Here is a 24352-nt window from a genome sequence, read left to right as displayed (position 1 = left end):
TATTAATGGGGTACACAAAAAAGAAATAAGTAAAAAATAATAAACTGCATTAAAACAACAAATGACTGGATAGTAAAAATGGAAACTGAGGTATGGGTAAATGAACCACAGACAAAGGGGAAATCGACAGCTTAACAAACGACTTACTAGAATTCAAGCATTAACAAATCATGTTTTTGACAGCCAAAGCCATGTACACGTTGAAGAGACTGGAGAAAAGCATATCTTAACATTGAGACGCACTCTACTTAGAAATGTACAATATGAAATATGAAACAGCATTCAGAAGGAACATCATGAATTCATTTTGAAGTGTTTTCACTTGTACAGTCAAAGAACTAAAATACTTACACTTCTGTGCTGAGAGTAGTTGCTCTTGTAACTATAATCACAACGATTACAACTGTTAGAAATAGAGAAATAAAAGACACCTGGAAGAAATAGAAAGACATCTTGGAGTTTACACCAGTTTACTTTGAAATAATATTTACGGCTGAGATTCTTGAGTAGCATGTGATCAGTGCTGTCAACCCATGAAGAAGGAAAACTAGTTGGACTCTGTAAATGACAATAAGTTGCAACCCATAACTATTCAGTACAAAAAGAAAGGTCACATTATTTTGAGACATTTATTCAGTGGGTCAACCGCATCTAATGCAATATGTGATGCATTTTAGTAAAAATGAAAATAGCAGTGGAGGCAAGGCATTAGTAAGGGTAAAATGGTTCGTAATTTGCGCACTGACTTTTACCAAGTCCTTTCTTAATTTCAAACTGACCTATGTATTAACAAGTCAGTTCACAAAATACAGAATCATAGTTGGTCGCAATTCGACCTACCTCATAAATATTGTTGAGTTACTTCACAAATTGCGACCCTTTACTAGTGCCTAAGGTCTCAGGCATGTAGACTTGCTGATGTCAGCAGGCCACCATGTCTGTGATTGCTTTTCAATAAAGCAATTTTTTATTTTGAACTGCAGCCCATTTTCCTAAAAGGAGATGGGATGCATTTAAAAAAACAAAATGAAAAAGTTTACCAACTGTGGGGCAGATTTACAACAACTAGCGCATCTCTGCATATCAGCAGGGATGCGCCAGTTATTTTGCGTCACGGCAGACACCTCTTGCGCCACCATGGATGCGCCGCATTTACAATGCGGCGCACCATAGGGCAAGAATAGATAGATGCGTGACGCATCTGCTGCCGTAAAGGTGACGGCTTGCTGGAGTCACGTCGCAAGCGCGACGCAGCTTCAGCAAGGCTCGGGGTGTCCCTATGCCTAACATGCTGCGTCAATCCTTACGCCTGCTTCAAGCAGTCGCAGGCTTTTGACGCAGCATGGCCGTAAAAGTGACTGAGTGAAATCTTGTAGATTTCACTCAGCCACTTTCAGGAGGCGTTCCTGCGCCGTAACGCCCCCCCTGCGCCGGAATGTCCACATGTAGCGCAGGGCTTTACAACGTGATGCATCTCCCTATATGCGTCACGTTGTAAATACCCCGCAGCATGGCTCTGGCTTTGCGCCGCCGCTGCGTCACAAAAGTGACGCAACGGCGGCGCAAATGTGGCATACGGGGCTTGTAAATCTGCCCCTGTATTTTTAAGTGAATTGCATCCCGGAGGGAGACAGGACCTTAGTTATGGTAATATCACCAGGTCCGTTGCACTTTATATAATGCGTTTTACAGCAGATGTGACCTCTTGATAGAGTTTTGCTAAACTGTGTTAATGAAAAAAACAGTTACGGGAAATAGTTTACAGTACACCATACTTGTTCACATCAGAAAGTCTGATGACTGCTGATGTTATTCAAGATTCATTTCCATTTGCACTTAATAATGTTTATATGTTATGCCTACTTAAGTGTATTAGTCATTTATGATTCCTCCGAATCAGGGCATTAAGTGGGATGAAAAAACTGGTGGGTCTCTCAAAGGAGCGTGGCCAATGTACAAGCCTGTGCTTAGCATAGTGAGCCGCCAGACTTGTATTTGGCTGTTTCTGTCATTTCATCCAGATATATAACACAAGTAACATCATACCTACAACAAGTCAGGACTATTGGCTTTGCCAATGGATGTTAGTTGCATAAGATAAATAAGCTTTTTTAAAGGAGACAGGGGTCCCTCGACAGTCTAGAATTGTATCAGGAAATAATAAATACAGGCTAAATAGCAGCTATATTCTTTGTCCAGCCGGACAGGGTTTTTAATTTCAAGATATTTCTAGAACATAGAATACAAAAAATACAAGTGGGACACATCCGGCGTCCAACTAACATACAAAAACAGAACCAAAAGAACTAAAAATAGAAGGAGAGTTCAGGCAAAAAGGAACGTATCTGCTTAGTATAAATAGTAGCAGAATCAGGTAACGTAAACAGCATTGCACATTTTAAATTTCACAGTATATTAGTATGCATATGATGTATAGATGTCGACGGCGTTTCGATCCCTAACCGAAATGTAACGGGACCATCATCAGGACTTAGTATTTATACATGCCTGTATACAGTAGGCTAATTACTAGATAGTATGAGCCAAAGTATTTTCATGACAATAATCAGTCACTGTGTGAGCACAGCCGTTCACGGATCTGTAGTTCAAAAATGGAGAAGAGAATGCTGGCCGCTCTGGATTTTGCGAATGACATGTGTCTGTACATTGTTTATAAACTTTTCAACCATGAAAATGCATCCCCTAGAGCGCATCACATTTTGACTGCATTACATACATTTTATAGACATAGTCCCCAGATGGCACTCCAATACATGTCCTACTCCTATACACTTATAGGCCACAATAACTACAACTAGAGAGTGCAGAACTCGCAGCAGTAGGTCTGAAGCTCCAATCAGGGGAGTGCTTTGAAAACATTAGGACATTTCCGAGGGGTCCCGTTTCAAGGAGCCTGCAAACATAGAGTGAGTAACTTAAAAAACTCTAAGAGAGGGAGCTGCTATGCTCCTACAGCTCCCCTACACCTCTTTGACTTCGTTGGTGGTGCCCCTGCCCATTGTAAATGTAAATTGATACTTGTATAGCGCACTACTCACCCGCAAGGGTCTCAAGGCGCTTGTACGAATACCGCTGTGGAACCCATCCTGGCTTTCCCTGTGAGGCATCCACTCCTGGGCACCCCCAAGGTGGAGGCCAGGCATCCTTAGCGTTGTGGGGGCCGTTGTGGAGATTAAGCAAGCTATTGCCCAGAGTTGCAGAGTGGGACTCCATGATTGGAATGGCACCGAGGCGAGAATTATCAGGTCCATGGAATTTTTGAGCCCAAGACCCGCCGAGGCGGGAATTGAACCCTGGTCCCGGGCTAGATCTCTGCATCAGGGTCTGCCGCGCTAATCATTGAGCCACACTTCTCCACCATAAGCAGAAAAAGTGGACAAATACAAAAGCCCCACAGAGAATTATGAAGCGCTCCTCTGGGAGCAGTGAATATTATAACAGGAGCTCTCCTGCTGTGTCAGGTGAGCTGCAAAGCTTTACTTTGGTGTTTTTTGTACTTTTGGGGGGTGCTTGGTCCCACCTGGGCACCCTCATGCCTCCATCTCGTTGGGTGCAGTCGAGGGAGCCCACCACTACCCGCCCCTCTGGCTCCTGCATCGCCCGCTCCTTCACGTGTGGTCACAGGAGATGGAAGAATCTCTTTGCCAGCTCTGGCAGTCTGGATTCAGTCTTCTGCTGTGGCTGCTCTGCTACCCCCAGGCACGAGGAATGGGGGCACAGCCACCACCATTAGGATGGCGCCACAGCACCCCCCCCTTCATGTTGGGCCTTCAAGGATGGGGTCTTGACCCCATCCATGATTAAAAAGCTAGGGTTATGGGGGTTATGGGGTCCTCGGGTAATGCAGAGAGTCCAAATTAATAAACAACTCCTGCACCAACTCCTAATCTCTGATCTCTGATCCACCCTAGGGGTAATTTTGAAAAAGAGCAGAGGAGCCCCATGCGCTTCGTCACAGAAAGGTTAAAGGTCGGCAAACATTAAAATGCCATAACTTGGGCCCTGTTGGGCCAATTTTGACGAGATTGAGCTCATTTTACTTCTGGTTGCGAGCTCTAGCCACCAGGTGCCGTTGCAGCAGACCTCCGCACCTCTAAAGCGGGGTAATCCTTAGGGAGCTGGTTCTCTTGGCTCCGTGCGCTAGCCTCTGTCTCTTGGGGCAGAAGTCCAGGGCTTTCCTCCAACTGGTCCTCAAGGGGTCTAAGAAGGCCAGCCTCACTGGTCCTTGGGGAGACCCACTGGTTCTGGGGTCAACTGGGCAGAGTTCATAGTCCTTGATGGTAATCAAGGGGTTCTTCCTTACAGTTGTCTGTGGCGGCCCCAGGGTCCAGCAGTGAAGTGCAGAGAAATCACCAGGCAATAGAAAGTCTACTCCTTGTGCAAGAGTTTTTAAAGGGGTGGGGGTGGAGGTTCCAGAAGCCAGGCCCCCTGGCCAATCCTCTGGTGCCACATCACCTCTCCATTCCATCCCAACCCTCCTGCACAGTATGCTGGAACAGTTCAAAATGATATCATCCAGAAGTTACTAGTCACAGCTCAGCTCCACTCCTCGCTGACATCAGTGCCAGGGCCTTTCTCACTAAACTTTCAAAGAAGATCCCCCTCCTGTGATGCTCCAGAGGTCTGGGCGCACTCCTTAGTTGACTGGTACAATGTGACAGATGATTGATTGATGCAGCTCATTCAGTCCCACCCCCTTCCACCTCAGGATCTGGGTGAAGCACTGGTAATTGCTCCCTTTGTGTGGGGAGAGCTTTGTTCCTGCTGCTGGAGAGAAATGTAATTAACATGGCAGAGGAGGGTGACAAAAGTCCTATGCTCTGATCCTCAGCTGAGCCAGAGAAATATGACAATTGTACAGATATCATTTTGGATTTGATTTTCTCTTCACCTTATTTCCATATGTCACTGCTTTCTGCAGCCAAAGGGAAGCGAAACTGCATTCAAAGGCAGTTTTCCCCTACACTACAGACAAAACAATAAATCATGCTGACTTTCCCTTTTAGTGTACACTAAAATTATAAGGCCTACCCCAGGTCATTATCTGATCCTGCAGAGTCCCCTCTGCACCAGGCTACCTGTGCTCTTTAACCAGGCTACGCACAACAGCAGTCTCACATGCACAGCCCACACACGTGTACACACATGTGTGTACACATGTTGACATGTAACCAGCAAAGTGCCCCTCACCCTTGCTGCATCCCAGCGGCCTTATTTTAAAAGGCGGCCAGTAGTAGTAAACAGGTGCATTCCATTTGCCATGTGATTATCGTGGGTGAGACACTTTTAGTGAGACTCAGCCACAATAAAAAGTTCAAAAGTTGGTGATCCAAAAATCAAAAGACCCCAAACGTGTGGAATGGGTGGAACCCAATTGCAAAAGAGGGGCTCCAGGAAATGCCTGCACCATGCAGGGACCTGCAAGCTGTTGGCAGTCAAATTCTTCTTTTATATCGCAGTTCACTCTAATGGACCCCTCCCTCTCTCAAACACACCCACCCAGGACACCTTATACTAATTAATAAGCAGGGTTAAAATCTATAAACAAGGCACAGCCACAAAGAGTAGTGTCTCATCAACCTCTTCAGTATGAGAGACGACTGGCTGTAGGACTGCTTCTGTTGACCAGATCTGCTCTAGCGTTGCTACCGAGACTGTTTATGTATTTAGGCTTTGCACTGATGTTCCAGTTTCCTACCTCTTTTAGGAGCGCTCATTCTTGTACCTCCTTGCTATGGATCCCTTTCTTGCTCCAGATTATTTTGAAATATTTCTACTCCTGATTCATATTAACTATCCTTTGGGTGTTTTATCTCTGATTCATTATACTGACTTACATTTGTGCACGTTTACAACCAGAGGGATTTATCACCATTTCTCAGAGGTTATTGTTGGGCATACAGTTATCAGCAGGGTAGTGTTGCAGTGTGTGCATTACCAAGAACATATACTATTCAACTTGTCTAATTTAAACTTCTATATTATTATGGTCATTTGTTTCCCACGCATGTGGGCGACTCATGAGAGACAGTACGTCCGTCTCCAGCCACCAGAAGCAGACAGCAACCCATAATTAAAGAGACACTCTTCTGATATGGGGTGATGCATAAAAATCAATATAGATGATTTGTCAGAAGTCTTGGAAGGTTGTGGTATGATTTAAGGCAATCTTCTAGGAAATCATTCTTAAAAGAATTTCATTGGAAACTATAAGTGCAATGTCACAGGAAGGGCTACTTCCCTACTTTTCCCGAGGTATAGTGAGACCGAAGTGAAGTGGTCAAATGGTGGAAGATAGCGATTTCATTCACCTTTTCCTGCTTCTTTCTATATTCCCAAACTCAAGGGAGGTAAGAGAATCCTAGTGGAAGTGCTACCATCTATTATATTCTGTGTCAGTCGACTATTGTCTGCGCTGAGACTGTGGCCATGAGTGACAAGCAGAGGAATGGAGCAGTGGGTGGTGAGTATGGCTAGCAGGATCTTTAAATGTTTTATTCTTGGTAGGGTGTAGGACAAGGCATGCTGAGGGTTGTGAGGTGAGTTTTGGTATAACGGGTACTTTAATATTTCTTATTTGGGTTTAGGGAAGGATAATACTGAGGATGGTGTGTAGATGGCAGGAAACCAAGTTATTTTATTTTTGAATATTTGGGCAGATTGGATAATGCTACCTGGGGCGTGGAAGGAAGGATGCCAAGGATTGTTTTTTCCAAAATTACCGAAAGAGATGGACAGCGGCCGGTTTGAGTGGTTGGGAGGGAACAAAGTACGATTTTTAATTAATACTCAAAATGAGGATGGAAGTCTGAGGGAAGGAAGGCCATGTTGTGCACAAGTCCAACATATGTACTCTACCCCTACACTGCTGATATTGGAAAAGTGAAAGGATTTGAAAGGAGCATTCATTTAAAGAAAATAGTAGATGGGTAACTGTAAAGAAATGGGGTGATGTTCACCCTTAGGGTTATGTGTGACATCCTAAATAATTTGAGCTTCAATCCTATTGTCTATTTGATGTCCTGACAAACCTCTCAGTGAAAAAGACTGCATTGTTCATTTTTTCAGTCTATAACATTTGGATTGAAAGACATAAGTATTCTGCATCATTTAAACACTTAGAAAAGGTAGTAGAGTCGTCATTTTCACTGAAACACTACATATTTCAACCGAAAACACATAGACAAATGGTACATGGATATTACCTTTCCTAGCTTTGCTACATCACGAAAAAGAGACACCGGGAAGGTAAATGTAATGGTGACAGCCACAATAACGAAGTGACGATCTGTGAGGATGTTATCAGTATCAACTAAAAGAAAAAAAACAGGTCTCAAAGAAAGAAGAGAATGCAAAGAAGATTTTGAAAAATAACAATAGCTGTGAAAACCAGAAACATCACTCAGAAATAAGAGATGCCTGCTTATACACGGGAGGGATCAAGAGCACAAATTTGAATCCAAAGAGTTTTGTTCACACACCTTATTCAGATATATCATGTTATAACGCGTGTTTTAAAAAAAAAACAATACACATTCACAACTACTTGGCACCTTCGAACTTTTTCTTGTAGATATATGTGTGTGTGTGGTGAGTTTTCCCATGAAGGGGAATCTGTGGGACTGTCTGTGAATAGTCAGTGCCTCTATTATGTAAAATGTTAGGTTTTCCTTGTTAAGTGTTATAAAGGTGAATGAATCAATGTGACCAGCTGATCTGGTTCATGTGAGGATCAAGTGTTTTTAGAGTTGTTTCTGTGGGGTAATCAAATATGGATTTCTGGTCATTTGACCCTCTGTCTCATCCATAAAAGCCAGTGGCGGCCGGCAGGGTGGGGGCAGGGGCGAAGGGGGATGTAAAACAAATGAACAGAAATAACTTACCTTAACGCGGCTGCGTCTCTCCTCTGCATCAGGACTGGGCCGTAACAGGAACCAGAAAGCACCCAGACTCCCCTGACAAATCACAATGCTGCAATGCAGCATTGTGATTGGTAAGCACCCAGGCTCCCCTGACCAATCACAACGTGCAATGCAGTGTTGATATTGGTCTGAGCTCCTTGGTTCGGCGCTCAGACAGGGACTGGGAGCCTGTTCTCAGCGCAGGCTATAATGCAGCCAGCGTGGAGAACTTTCAAAGTGCGCATGACTGTTTGGCTGGCCCCAGCGGGTCAACCGAACAGTCATTGCGCACTTGGACTGAGCAAACCACTCCTCCCATGCCCTGCTCTGAAAGCAGAGCAGCCCCACCCACCCGCAAAGCAGCACAGAAACATAAAATGATAATAACTTTGAGTTATTACCATTTTATGTTTCTTTTATTTACACTGCTTAAAAGCAGTGGGGCGACGCTCCTCCGCCTTAGCGGGGGAGCCACCGCTGATGAAAGCTGTGTCAGCCAGTCAGTCTTGTTACTCATTGGGGGCTGGCACTTATTTTTTCTCCTCAGACTTTCACTCAGAGCATGAGAGAGAAAAGTGCAAAAAGGTGAAAGAATGAGAAAGACGGAAAAACAGTCGCAAAAGAAGAAAGCAGTGATGAAAAAGAACCTGCAAGAGTGAATTAAAGAGGCATGAATTGTCTGGTGGTGGATGAAAGAGGTATGAAGTAGAATCAAGACTACACAGCCTTCGTATTTTGCACCCCCGATATCCGTAGCGCCAGCTGCAGGCTTCTGATGAAAAATTTGGACCCCAGCACTTATTGTTTTACAAATGAAGCATTGGTTTTGAAGGTAAAATGGTTGAAGTTTTCAAAATGCGATGCAAAGCGCGCTACGAAATTCGTTTTATTTATTTAATTGTTTACTTACCTCCAATTATCCATATTCCGGTGTTTAGTACCCCTCAACCTGCCCCGCCCCGCCTTGCAGCCCCATATATATATATATATATGCTGCTTTGTCTCCATGAGCAGCCATCGTCATTTCTACTGAAAAACGGAGCGCGGACCACAGAGTTGATGCAGCTGCTAAGTTTTATTCAGCCACAGTTATACCACCAGCATGACGCGTTTCGATCCTACAAGGATCTTGATCACATGACGCGCATACACACCATGAGGTACCTTTAAATTGCATTTTTTTTACTTTTTCTTAAAGTGACATGCAAGCGAGATTTGTTAGATCACAGACATAGAAACAATACTCCACATGTCTTTTGTTATGTCTCGTGAGGAATGTATGGTACCCCTAATCGGATACCTAAAACATAGTTGTTTGTACATTTACAACCAAAATTGCTGATGATGATAAGTCCATTTTCATAAAAATCAGTTATGCTTAAAAATCTCATTATAATAAATAAGATTAAAAACAATAAATATCGCTGATTTCCTAAAATTAGAAAAGAAAGGGACAACGTCCAGGTATAAATACCTAAAGCAGATTTGTATCTCAATAGAAGAACAAAGTGCTAGTGCTTCAGCATTTCTGCCAGGATGTATTTGGCTATTATACCAACAAAAACTACGCTAGTTGCATGTAAATAGTGCAAAGTGCAGACATGAATAAAGTGCTAAGTGCTAAAACCTTAACCATAATTTAAATCTAAAATGTGTGTACCTAAAACCCGATGTGCAAATAAATAGACACATATTACAGGGTGCGGCATGGGGAAGAACAGTGTTGGAACATAATATTCTTCAGTATACTGTTATCTTCCCTTTATTTCTTTTAGTCTAGTTTGAAATAACAGTATATCGCCTTAAAAAGTTTTTTGACATATTATGATGAATGGAATATATGGCAAAAAGCTATAGACAGGTTTATAAATCCTCTGTTTGGTTGAGACCATTTGGATACTTAGTATCTAAGTTCAAAATGTATCTGGTCTCAAGTTGTCTGAGGGCTCTGACACGGTCTCCTCATCTCTTTTTGTTTGGGATGCTATCTATTATGAAATATTTAAAGAGGGTGGGATCTGAATTATGTTGGACCTCGAAGTGTCTTGCAACTGGATATGCCTGATCAAGGTTTTTGATTGCTCTTATGTGCTGAAGCACCCTCTTGTGTCCCTGTAGGATAGTACTTCCTACATATCTGAGTCCGCAAGGGCACTCCAGCACATAGATGGCATGATCCGTTTTACAAGTCAGGTGCTTGGTGATCGGGATTTCTTCAGTTTTAAATGGTGTCTTAAATACAGAGGTATTGATGCCGTGTTGGCATGCTTTGCAAGATTTACATCTGTAGAATCCCTTTCGCTGACTAAGCCAAGTACCCTGGGTTACACTCTCTAAAGCATTTTTGACCAAAGAATCACGCATGGAGGGAGCTCTGCTAAATGTAATAGCAGCCTTCTTGGGGAGAAGGTGACCAATAGTCGGATCTCCCAATACTATTGGCCAATTTCTGTTAATTAAAGTTTTCAGAAATCTTCCCTGTTTGCTAAAACTGAAGATGAATCTAAATGTGTCATCAGTCTGTTTTGGTCTGTCTTTGATTTTGAAAAGGGTTTCTCTGTCTAGATCATTACTTTTCTTAATAGCAGTTTCAATACTTTTGAGAGACTAGCCTCTAGCCAAAAATCTACTTTTGCTAGCTGTCTGAGCTTGTTTGAGATCTTTTGAGTTGCTGCATATGCGTTTCAGACGCAACATCTCTCCAAAGGGTATACTTTGTATAAGGTGCTTTGGATGTGCGCTGCTGTCATGTAGTATCGAATTGCCAGCCGTTGGTTTTCTATGCAGTGTGGTGTGGATCTAACCTTCCTTTATGTAGATCTGTACATCTAGGAAATTGACTGTTGACGGACTGATGTCTGCTGTGAAGTGGAGGTTTAGATGATTGCGATTCAAATTATGTATGAACAATTCTGCATCTTTGATGTTGCCTCTCCAAATTACAAACAGATCGTCTATGTATCTGACCCATTTAACAACATTGTTTGTCAATTGTACATTATATTCTCTGGTGAGGACCAGTTCCTCCCACCAGCCCATGTGCATACATGCATAGCTGGGAGAGAAACTGGCCCCCATCGCGACACCGCGTTGTTGTTGGTACAGAGAGTTTTCAAATAAGAACACGTTGTTAGTGAGGCAGAATTCGACCATATTGGCTAACTTGTTGTTGTGCTGTTCGAATGTTGGTCCCCTGCGTGTTAAGTAATGCTTTAGGGCCCTCAGTCCGTCCTGATGTTTAATGGAAGTATATAGGGATGTCACATCGAGCGTTATTAGCAAGTAGTCTTTTTGCCAAACAATGTCTTGTATCTTTGAAAGAAAATCGCTTGTATCTCGGATATATGAGGGCAGTTCTTGTACATGACTCTGGAGAAAGAAGTCCACATAATGTGAGGTTTTTTCCAGGAGGCTATTGCGGGCTGATATAATGGGTCTGCCTGGAGGTTTCAAGGGATTTTTGTGCACTTTTGGTATAAAGTACATAATACATAATTCTATCTTTGATATTCAGGGCGCTCAACATTTTAAGAGGTTATCTTCAGTTTTACTGTATACCATACTGTGCAATTTTGCACACTTTCTTGAGTAGGCATATCGAACACATGAGATTCTGCAATCCCTGTATAAATGCAAAACTCTAATTTCTTTATAATTGACTCCTAGTGACGCACTCAGTTACCAATCAAAAAGAAAAGACATCAGAACTCAACCGTAATAAGTGATTACAGTCGAGTTCTGATGTCACAATGCCTGCTACCAGAGCCACCAGCTGAGGTAAAAGACAGGTCAGATGGTCATGGAGCAGCCATTTAAAACAATGAAAATGAAATATTGCTTTTTTTTTTTCTGCTCTGTTATTCTAGCTTACAGTGACTTGCAGAAATAGCATGTTTTTTTGCATTCCATAGAACATTATAAGAAAATGTTAGAATGTTTCTGCATGTTTCCACACATTCTGAGTTACTTCAGTTTTTTGCAACAAATATCTAATAGGAGTTTGATGTGTTTAATCTTGCGCTAGAGGTTCTATTTTTTTCTTCATGTTTGAAAACATGCTCCTTCTTTCTGAAAGAGCTGTGCGCCAAAGTTTTAAGTTGTTTGTGGGAAAGGCGATGATGTGACCATGCATTATATGGGATAAAGTACTACCTGCCGTACATGATAAGGATATTTCAAGCCACCTCGGAGTTCCATAACCTTACTCGGCCTTCGGCCTTGCTTCTCTACATGGTTATAGAACTCCTCAGTTACTTGCAATATCCTTATAATGCACGGAAGAGGGCACTTTATCCTTTATATATCAAGTCAGCTGCAAGTGCTACTGAAGTAAAGCTCTTTGTCATAATAATCTTAGTTTAGTTTCTAGTTTATTTTAGTTGGGGGTCATAGTCATGTACTTCAGCACAATTAGCCAAAGCTCTACTTAGCCCTCCTAACAAAACGTATTGTATTAATATAATTACAGTACCGGTGCCTATGCTTTCAACACTTCAACTTGAACATGCAGTTTGAACCGAAAGATGTTGATAACTGATATTCTATGATATTGCTATGCCTTAAATTCTTCAAATATCTTTTTCTCCAGCCTGAACCTTGACATTGGTTTTGTTGATGTTACTGGTGCATACAATTTGGACATATTTTCTTTAAATTATTCACTTTCAATCAATCTTCCATCACCTTTAGCTCAGCCTGCATTTAATCTTGATTCTCACAAGGAATACAAAATCATCTACATAGATCAACACTGGTCCAGTGATACTTTGAAACCTGTCACGTCTTTTGAGGCAGTAATTACTTCTTTACAGAGACTGTTAGTGTATAAACAAAAAAGACTAGGGGGGCACGTTTTCTTGTTTGCCCCTGCCTGCTTTTGAAACTCGTTGGGTATTTTCCCATACATATATCTCTCTTCCTGACTAGAAGTCTCTGAGTTAAAGCCATTATATTATATAATACATTCTCCCCTAGATGAAACCCCTTTGACATGTCACCACAATTGTGTGTGATTGCTAAATACTGTTTAATGTGTTTTGAGAAAGGAGACAGTTGTAAAAGACACTTTGTGGGTCTCCGTTTACCAGCGGATTGGTGGACTGTCCACCATGATCTAATGAGTTCCTTAGTTTTAGACAGGCAATATTGAAAATGCTATAATATAAATAGTTTAACCAAGAAAATACAAAAGTCCCATTGATTTTGTTCCACTTACGCACATATATGCTGTGACTCTGAGCTGAATGCTCCCTTACTGAGGTAACAAATTTAGGCGCTTTTATCGATGTGACACGTTAAAAGTAGGCCTTTCATTCTAATGCAGAAACATGGTTGGTGGCCTGCAGGCCCATCAGCCCAGGAGAGGCCTTGGCTTCAGCTTCCATGGCAAAGGACAACATTTTTTATAATGACTCCTAGTTAATTGTTCGCTGCTAATAAGGGTGAATCTTTGCTATTTCACCTGAGCTGAGAAGGCACCATGTTTGTTGCACCTGTCTGACAAAGGTTTTTTATTTTCAAGTAAAAAAAAACACCCAAAGCGCTTTGATGTCATTGTATGATTTCTCTGCCTGTGCACATCATACATTATATGGCAGTTGCGGACAACAAACGGTAGTGAAGTTTGCCAATCTCTAAACAGTGTGGTTTACTGCGACTATGCCCTCATAGACCAGTCAGGTCAGAGGATTCCCACAGTGGAGCCGGCTCCACTGTTGGAAGTCCTCATGGGTCCCACTTTTAAATGGTGCAGAGGAACTGTGAGTTGGGTGGGGCAAGAGCACCACTAATTGATAGCGGTGTTGCTGCTATACCAAATTCTCAATGATCCCCATGCACTTTTAGAGAATACAGTATGTAATGTACAAGTAGAAAATATATTGTCTTCCACCTTGTACCTCAAAATTGAACTTTGTGCAACTGTGAAAGGTATGCCAACTTTTCAGCCGAAATACTTTTGGTTTTTATGGCTGAGAAAATGAAGCTTGAGTTTTTTCAAAATGGCACGCCTTCTCCAGAGGTTCAATTTCAGATATCAGTAGCAAACAAATATATGAAAGGAACAATTCCTCACAGTTCACTAACAGATTGTTAATTTTGTAATTATTATAAGTGTTTTACAAGGAAAGATATTTGATTATCAACTGCTTCTTCAGAATTTTATAAAATTGGCAACATAAAGTTTTACATATCTCAGCATACTCCATAAAACATCTGAGCCATATGCAAATCCACACACAGTTATGCTACTGTCTTGATTTATTCCACATCACTGAAATTTATCAATTAAGCATGGCCAATATCACAAATATATAGCACTTGTTGTTGAATGTGGAATGTATTCAACTTTTTAATGTACATTAAGAGTGTTCATGTTTTTCAAGACAAGTAAAACAACACTTTAAAATTCACAATTTAAACAAAGAGCATTCTAGAATAATAACTAAGTCTGTATTACTTACCCCCAAGAATTCTTTGAAAAACCTTTGTCAAAGTATCTCCTATTATTATGTTGTAACTAATCATGGCTGAAAGGAAAAAAAAATATTTTTAAAATACACAAAGAATACTCAATAGTTCTGGGTACTGTTTTCAAATGTTACAGGAATGCTAAGTTGTTATAATAAACTTAGAAAATATCCACACTGTTGAGCATTTGCCTTTATATTATAATCGCATAAAATACACGAGTAAGTAAAACTATAACAATGCAGTTTTAAAATACAAATGGCTCATTTACCAAGATTTTAACTTTTACAGCATCTTGTTAACAAAAAGCAATTTAATCAAATTGTTAGAGTTAAAACAAACAAAACATTAATGAACAATAAGGCACACTAAGCAATTTCATTTTAATCATAGCCTCAATAATAATACATTTTTAATGCTTTCATTTGAAACAAGTTGCTATGCTTTGCGCATGTACTACAGACATACTGTGCATATATCTCGGTTCTTCTTTCTAACACTCAATTCCAGAACACTGACAGCCTCTAATCAGAACTGAACTTCCTTAAATTTATGACTTTTCCATAATATAATTTTATGGGGAAAATAACAGTTTCTTTGCATATTTTATGTAAATAAGGTCATACCCACAGTCTTTTCCTCTATCAGCTTTTCAGATCTGTCCAGTAAATAATTCCCCTTTCTATATATCCTCAAAAGATCGAACATATTCTAATGCAATAAAATAAGTGCTGTTTCCCAATTATTTACTAATATCTCTTCACTTTTACAGTATATTGTAGCAGTAACATGATTATTGATTTTTTTTTTACCTTTGCGAAACAAATGACAAAAATTCCTGATTTCAATCAATGATTTTCTTTTTAATTTTTTTTAAAAACAATTATAATTCAGATAATCTAGCATAGCATCTAACCTTAAATTAAATCAAGTATATTATCTATATCATGTCATCAAATTATATTTTACTTTATTTTATCAATATATGTTGGGAAATGTTCTGTTACCAACAAGTCTTGCATGGTGGTTACGGGCAGGAACAAACCACATCAGCCAGTCCAATCTAAATTGAACAGGTCTCTGATGCTGTAGCGATTGTAGCTTGGTGGTGGCTGGCTCACAATGAAGGGGATTCCAAAAGTGGAGCCAGCTGAGGCTCAGCCAAGGGAGATGAAGCAGGAGAACTTGGAGGGAGTCAGCCGAAGAAACTGCTGAAATCAGCAGACTTCATTTATTGGCCATTTCTAACTGAGGTCTTTAGAGTGGTTTAAATTTCTATTTGTTGTGTTAGATTTTCAGTACCAAGACACTTGACATTGCACATCAGAGTATATACTGATAGTGCCCTTTCACCTGAATTATGGCATTTAATTTATGTTATGCAGTAGATATATAAAATATTTTTTTGACTTCTTGTGATGTGTATGCATATGTGTTGAGATTGATAAATGCAATAGCAATGTACACTCGAATATAGGCATAAATAGCAACGGCAGTACCAATAGATACAACCTCATAAGCTGTAATTTATGCATGCACAGTGATGTCAATACCAGTAAATGCAAAGCCAATGTACGCTGTAACCTTTGCACGCACAGTGATGTCAATATCAGTAAATCCAATGTCGATGTACACTGCAACTTATGGATGCTTAATGACATCGATCTCATTGAATGCAATGTTGATGTACGATGTAACAACTGTACGTATGATAACAAGAATATCAGTAAATATATCAGTGACTGCCATGTTTCACGTGTACACCCTCATGAAATCCTATCATTGCTGTTGGATTCACCCGAGATGACCTCCACATCATCCCTGAGTCTGAAATACATGGTCACAAAGGCCCTACAACCCAAACCCAAGCCTACTAAGTGGTATCACAGCTGGGGTTACACTTAGCACAAAGACAAACATTCACCCAGGGAAAACGGTAATTGATCCAACAGATAGGTAATCACACCACAAACAGGACCGAGGAGATTGGCTCCAATAAAACACGTTGGGCCAAAATTCCACAAAGTTAGATGCCACATGTAGTTAGGAACACTCAGCCTATCAGGACACAACATGCACACAGCACAAGGTGATCACCCGTTCACCACACCAGACATCTGGACACACACTGGCCCACACAAGCTCTCAGATGATTTGTCTTGTTATTTATGACTATGATGCTTTTCAAAGAATGTCGAAGTGTTTTATTGTACCCACAAAATGTCTATATGTGTGGCCAAAACTTGTGTATTTTAGTCGGTCTTCAGACGCTCCTCTGTCGATACTCTCCCAGCCGCTGCATTTAATTAAACTACCTTGTTCCTGTTTTGCCAAAAACCTCGTCTTTTCATTTATATATGGTAAATTCACATTCGAGCAACATAAGCATATGCATGCTGCATGTACCACAGATAGTAGATACCCAAATAGGGCTGTAGCAATGGTTCCAGTATTATAGTTGGGATATTCCAGCATTCAATATAATCTCGCTTTCAACAGAAGACTGAATGTAACTTAACTTTTTGAGTTTCTGAACTTGAGTCATGCAATCTGATATTATGTGTAGTTTAATATATCACATGATTTGTTTGGAAACTACTCTGATTGAATACTTGCTTTTTTTAAATGTAGAAAATAATGGATACTTACATAAAGTAATCGCTATGTTATCAAAAGATCTTAGTAATGAAAATAAGAAAATACATTTGATAAAATTCACAAAATAATTAACAAGGATAATGCTACCTGCAAATAAAATATTGCAACGTTGCCTGGGCATAAAAATAGGAATTCCCCTTTTTAAATTATTTTTACCCAGAGAGTATTATAGATGTGGAGACCACCCATATATGAAATCATGCTGGCAAAGTGTACAATTGTAATTATGCATGTAATATTATCAGGCATAGATTTCAGTAGACATAAACTTTCAACCAGATGAAACAGAATATTTACCAGATATTATTAAGCATAATACAATGGTTTAATATAGCAACTACGTAAACAGACAAGATAACACCAATCATACTCACCTGAAAACTAAACACATAAGTAGCAATTCCTTATCACACAGCTCCTGGTCATTCCTCATCCTTCTCACTTCAGCTGCATTTCATGGTCAACACAGAATCAGAAGATGGAGCCAGTACCCATGATGAAGAAGAGGAATTTCACTACTGAGGAGCCCATTAGGGTTGTACCTAGACTGTTGACTAGTTTGGTCAACTGTTCGGTCTGTCTCTACTGACCCTCAGTACAGCAGGAATGCATGCTATGAGAAAGAGCTCACGGACATGGTGAATATTATGGGGAGGGCAAAATGAATAAAAGTGACTGGGTAAGAAAAGGCATGTGGAGAAGTAAGCCATGACACAAATGGCAATTTGTATCCTTTGGAGCGGACATAGATCACATCTCCAATGGACATTGTCAATAGGCAGCCTTCCTGGAACTCTTGGGGTTGTGGTTTCACGGATGCTTGAATAAATATCCCATCTATCCAAAATGTATGTGTTCAATCTAAGCACTCTGCTGGGACCCAAGATGTTTTTCCTACACATCGTACCGAGTACATCTCTATTGTTCTGACCTGAATGATCCATACGGGACTCCACAGAATTAGCCCTCATATGTGCCTCATTCCCCACATCTTCCATCTCATCAAGTCTCACCTCAACCTTGCCAACCACTGGCACCCAGGAAGTCTGATCTACTCTATTTGGTAGATGAGGTTATGGCATTGCCATCCTTGCAAGGAATACATCTACAAAGACTCAGACTGCAAGAGAAAATAGGCCCGGGCACCAAAATAAAAGTGGCCCCCTTTAGTGAATTGGATAGCTAAAAAAGTGGCCCATGTTTGCAAATTGGTGCCGTTTTTTGGCTTGTAAAGACGTGATGTATTAGTATTTTGAAAGGTATGGAAGACAGCATGGATGTGAGCTTTCTGTAGGCAATATTTGTTTTGATATAGGGGAAATCAACAGTAAAAACTGGCCCCAACCGACCAGAAAATAGACCCACTAAAAGTAAAACAAACACAGCCAACACACTGACCTGTCAGACCAGTGCCTGATTGCCCCACAGGCCAGTCCGCCTCTGCTTCTACATCCATCAAGGATTATTGAGACACCGGGTGAAGAGTATGGAGTAGACCCTCATCTCAACTGGCTCCTACTTATCTATCATGGGAAACAATGTGCAGGACCAAAAACAAACCATTAAAGCTACAATGAAGTTGTCACAGGATAATTCTGCAATAGTGAGGGACGAGAACAACGGAGAACACAACGTGGTCATGTGGCTCTTTCTAACACTTGTGAACAATAGTCTAATGGGTCCACCCGTAGGACCTATTCATGATTTGGAGGATCTGGATCAGTGGGGCATCCCCTAGAAGATCTCACCACTCACTTAGACAGCAAGGAATGATGTAGGTCCTGACATCAACCAAAGACCAGCTTTGAATAGCTAGGGACTGGTATGAACAAAGATGAGAATGGCAGCCCTTAATCAGATGTCATGGTTTCTTGGTCACTTAAGATCTGCCTCATTGCATGTGACACTGACCTACACAAATCCAGGTATGTGAATGTATTTGTTTGTTATCCTACATAGTACTGCCTCCTCCCGATTTACTGTAACACAAAAATCTCTACTACTGTAAGGAAAATTGGGTGATGTGTTCTGTGTGGGCTATTATGATGAATTTATGAGACTTGGGTGACATGCATATGTGTGTTTGCTGTGATGAGTGCCCTATGTAACATAGTGCCATAAAAGAAATGCCTCAATAGATTCCAGGTGTGACCGAAATACTAAAACAAATATAAGTCAGGAGTCCACCACAAGTAAAGTTCAACATAACTTTATGTTCCATAAGTGAAATTGAAACAAAATAAATAGGCAAAACAAAAGAATAGCATTTAGAAGTGCCAACTCTCCAACAGCATCCTGGTGTGAGTTGTGGGCAATAGAGTGATAATTAAAACAAGAGAGATGATAATAATAATAATAAGAATAAGAAAAGAATAATATTATTAATAATAGGTGCCCTCCTAGAACAAGACCTTTGAGTGCTGCTCTTCACTGGGCCAGGCATGTCGTTTGAGTTGAGCATGAGGGAGCAGAGAGGCAGCTGCAGCATGAGGCAATGTTGGCATCTCACACCTCAACACAGTGGCATTCTCTGGCCCATGAGATCTTTATTCCTTATCTTACTCCACTATTGACTGTGTTCGCTATCACCTTTCACTCCTTGCTTGAGCCCCAGAAAATGTTCTCCAGGCTCCTCTATTTGAGTTGGCATGGGCCTCCTCCTCAGTGCTTAAATTAGTGCCAGACCCCTTATAAGGAAGCCACTACAGCTTGTACCGCCCATTGCCCCTGCCAGCGCTGCTCATGATAGTACCAACACAACTACAAACCATCACACTCATACAGGTGTGTCAATTCAGACTATTCCAGTCCTCCAAGGCTATAAGAATGGCTTGGGCGGCAGGGGCATGGCTAGCAGGCCAAGATGGCAGACGCATTCCTCTGAAACTCTGTGTCTCTACCCCTAATCCTCATGCATCCTGGCCAGCTATGAACATTTCCCCATCCTGCAACCCAGACTGAGTGGTGGTTTGGCTCTCCTACCTGCCACGGCTGTTGTACGGGCTCGTAGCCCTGAATTTGGAGTGTAGCAGAGGGCAGACGGGTGGGGCCTGCGTCCTTGCCAGGTCCTGATATAGTGCAGTGAACCGCACAGGCTCTAAACCCCTTAAATTGAAGGCGGTTGCAGTGGGGCTGAGTCAGCAGTGCCTGCCATCCCCGCTGAGCCAGGCGCTGAACAGATTGTTGGAGCCCCTGTGCAGCGACCACGGCCGCCGTGGGTTTGGTGGCCGGAAATGGGCATGGCGCACCTGCAGGCCTTGCTGGGAGGCCCTTACTGATTGACTTACTGGCAGCACAAACAGCGGGAACCACGACCGGAGGAACTGCGCTTTTCGCTGCCAACATCTTTCTGGGCCGAGACGTGGTTTGCTGCAGGAATCTGGAGGCCGGACCAGACCAGGACTCACGAGGCACAGGCGCTGCCTCCATCATCTGCCAGCTGCTGTTTGGATCTCCCCCTGCTGCTCTGGAAGGTGTCAGATGGGAGGCCTGATCCTGCTTGTCCTGTCATACGCAGGGAAAGAGAAACGTCCTGCTTGACTGCAACCTGGCTCCCATGTGACATATGCAGTGGTGAGTGAGGCGCATGAGAGAGACTTGAGGCCCTCCGACGGGCCTGCTGCTGTGGGGTGTGCCCCCTCCCCCATGTGAACAACAACGGAAACGCCAATGCTGATAGCTATTTGACACAGATCTATAGACCGTAGAAGAAGAAGGCAACGACTACGAATGTACTAATTAATAGTATTTATTCAAAATTAATCTTTTGGTCATTCAAAGGATTTTTAAAAAGAATACTTGGACAAAACGATTAAGCACCGCAGTATAACAACAACACTTATTATATAAAGACAACAAATACAACACCAATGTCAAACGATATATACCGACGCTACCAATGTGGCCGGTCCACTGCTTTGTACCTTCATTCAAACTCCACTCCTCATTCAACCACACACACATACATACAACACAATCTACCTCTTAAAATCTGCTCACCTACATATGGTTGTGCCAGGCTGTTATATGCACAGTGTATTTATTGAAATTGTTAGCACTTTATTGCCAGTTTGTACAAATTCCTATGACATTGATAACATGCTTGGACAAGTTTCACTCATTTTAACCTAGAGGTGATTATTTGCATTAACATTCTCATTCTATGCATCTGATTGCTGGTTTGCACAAAATGATATAGTTGATGATGTTCATATGTTATGTACATTGAATATATTTGCACTTTATTGCTACCTTTGCACTTCTTACCCATGTCATTAGTAATATCATCATGAAAAATGATCTTGTTTTTATTGCTGTTTTATGTTGCATTTTATATCTTATTGGTGGTGATGATTTGTACTTTTATGGATATTTTATCCGAATAAAGACCATTTTGACTTGACTTGACTTTGAATATGCCAATGGTTACAATTTATTGGAAATTTGAACAACCAAAGGGCTATCCAAACAAGGAAAAGATAAATATAAGAACGTTTGAGTGTGCAACACAAACTATTTCAATCAACAGTAGTATTAATAGAATAAACATGAATTTTTTTTTAGATGTTGCACTCCTAACGGACTAATTTGACCAATGTTTGGAATCAACAGGAACACAAAGATGGTCTACGCGTTTCGAACCCCGTTTGATTAGATGGGTGGGGTTCTCATCAGGACCTAGAATCAGGATGGCAGAGGAATGTCTATACGTTGTTTGGGACCAAGTGGAATTGGGGGTGAATCCCAAGGCATGTACTAATGCACGACTCTGTTCTGATGGATTTGGGACATCTTGCGTGTTATATGGAAAGCGAGATCTGTCAAGATACCTTATTTGAAACTTGACGCTGCGTACAAACGGCACTGGCTGTCTCTCTTTTCTGACGGAGGGGAGCGATTTCCCTGAGACGTCTATTCTGATTGGTAATGGAAAGCACGTTTGTTCGTTCACAGCCTTTCGTTCCGCGCTGCATCGCATTTGGCGATGCAGCGCGCGCAACGAATTCGTTTTATTAAATTTTTTCGTAACTTACCTGAACTCGGCCGTTTGCCGCATTTTGCAACCCCCCACCCTGCCCCTCCTCTGCGCCACGTCACCGCCCCGGTAAAACACCCTACGCGGGCCGTCACTGCCTGAGGGGGATGCTCTAACTTCTGGGGGGAGAGGTAGGGTCCAACGGTACATACCTACCTGTTGGATTTGGGGCACCTGTGTGGCACCCCCTTGGGAGGAAGTGAATTGGAGTACAGGGCCCTGTTTTGCATGATAATATTTGCCGCTGTCCTCTTTGATGGGGCACTTCCCTCTCGTGCCCCCTTCCTTTCTCTGCTTAACTGCCTTTCTCTGCTCCAACCACTCCTCTCGCTTTCCTCCTGCCATCTCCTGCACAGGTCCAGGGGTTGGATAGGGCCTAGATTGTGCTAGGGAGGATCTGTGGGGGTATTAGGGCGGGCACAGGGACCCGCTTCGGGAGAGAATAGACACTAGGTCCAACCTGGGGCCATCTTATACCCCGACCGCCTCAGTGACCACATCACAGGTCCACACGGTTATCTACTCAATGGGCTTATACCTCACAGGGGAGGGCACTGCCAGCTTTTTGTTTTGCCATACGTTTCTATCCTGAGCGGCTATTGTGAAAGGCATTAACAGGTAACCGCAGGCCAGTAGATGCCCACTGATCAGCAGATAGTGATCGGTCACTTGCGTTCAACTACTCCATCTGCCCGACATAGCCGGCCCTGGAACCTGTGGGGCATGTGGGGGCACGCTCAGGGGAAGAGATGCCACAACCTGATGTGACATTTAGAGCCAAGCTGAACAATATCCTCCTAGCTGTGGAGAGAATTGGTGCAATGTTGGAATGTACGCGGACCACCCTCAAAAGCAAGATAGATAAAGTGACTATGGATTCCAGTCTACTGAATGCAGATCAGCATAGACAGACCAACAACTACACTACACTGAACTCCCACTGGTGGAACTGCAACCTGTCACCCAAGAAAATACTACCTTGATACAGTCACTGATGGGACATGTGAACACCCTGGAGGCTAGAATGGAAGACACTGAAGGCTGATCTTGCCGCAATAACATTCGGGTAGTGGGACTTCCAGAGGGCATGGAAAGCCTGGATGCCGTGGCATATGTTGAAGCCTGGATCTGTGAGTTTGTACCTCCCACATCGCTGTCCCCTCAATTCACAATTGCCATCACGGAGACCGCCACCAGAAGCTAACCCCAGACCCCTTCTGCTTCGCCTTCTTAATTACAGAGACCGAGACAGCATACTGTGAGAAACGCACCAACTAAAAGAAATTAATGTGAACAGTGCCTCGGTCATGCTATTTCCGGATCACACAATATCAGCACAGAAGCAACAAAACTCTTTCCCAGCTGACATGCATTGCCTTCACAAGCTCAATATGTGATACTAGCTGCTGTTCCCGGCGCGCCTTCGTGTAGTGGACAAAGATAATGTTTGCTTCATTGATTCCCCCGAAGATGTGTGGGATTGGATGGAGGGTGTTGGTCACAAGTCCTCACATCCTCATCCCGTTGGAACTGAGAGGTTTACCTGAGACATTGGGGTCTGCCGGCTTGGCCGAAGAGGGCACCCTGCCCACTCGTTACTGCCCAAATGTGTACCCAACCCGGAGCAGGTGATATCGGAAAGGAGATGGGCTCTGCAGACGGCGGCTGCACTGCATACTCAAACCCATAATTCGAATCCAGACAGTGACTCTGCAAAGTCCTCCAATGTAGACAGTTTCTCAAAAACGAGCTTGACCAGGACAGGATCACCAGTTCTGCCGGACGTGACACCACAGATCACTGATGACATTATCTGACATGGCTGGGCAATCAACAACACTTCGCTGGTGACTCATGACAACATCTACTGCAATGGCTACCCGCAAGTGATACCCGCCTCAGACCAAAACTAATAGGACCCACAAGCACCCAGAAGCACAGGGTGGGACACGGCACTGTTGCGGCGTAAGCCTGCTACTCAGACTGACACGCATCATAGCTGGTCCACCACATGCATTACATCAGGGGTGCTAGGAAGATAAGAAAAAACTACTCTGTTACACACGCTCCTTTTTTTTCTGATTGAAATTCTTGATAAGTTGCCAATATTTGGCCATACTGTTTGGGTGAATCCTTGCTGCACATCTGCTCCAAAAATGTTCTACATGTTGAAGTTGTTTCCCCCTTATTATTAATAATGTCGCCCAATGTTGACTGGCACCTCCCACGTATTGCACATGCAGCACACAACAGGACCCCATTATCATGA

General features: G+C 42.3%; 1 protein-coding gene across 1 annotated transcript in view; it reads right to left on the bottom strand.

Moving 5' to 3' along the window:
• SLC38A11 (solute carrier family 38 member 11) overlaps nucleotides 1-24352 on the bottom strand; it is a 336603-nt gene that overhangs the window by 270199 nt on the left and 42052 nt on the right. Inside the window, exons 6-8 of the mRNA XM_085646219.1 lie at nucleotides 14384-14449; nucleotides 7227-7333; nucleotides 352-431 (exon numbers count right to left, since the gene is read on the bottom strand). Coding sequence (XP_085502345.1) covers nucleotides 352-431; nucleotides 7227-7333; nucleotides 14384-14449 — 253 coding nt within the window. The remainder of the gene's footprint in view (nucleotides 1-351; nucleotides 432-7226; nucleotides 7334-14383; nucleotides 14450-24352) is intronic.

Source organism: Triturus cristatus, chromosome 3_1 (assembly GCF_964204655.1).
Source record: "Triturus cristatus chromosome 3_1, aTriCri1.1, whole genome shotgun sequence".
NCBI classification, from domain to species: Eukaryota; Metazoa; Chordata; class Amphibia; order Caudata; family Salamandridae; genus Triturus; species Triturus cristatus.
This window is presented reverse-complemented; position numbering and strand designations above follow the sequence as displayed.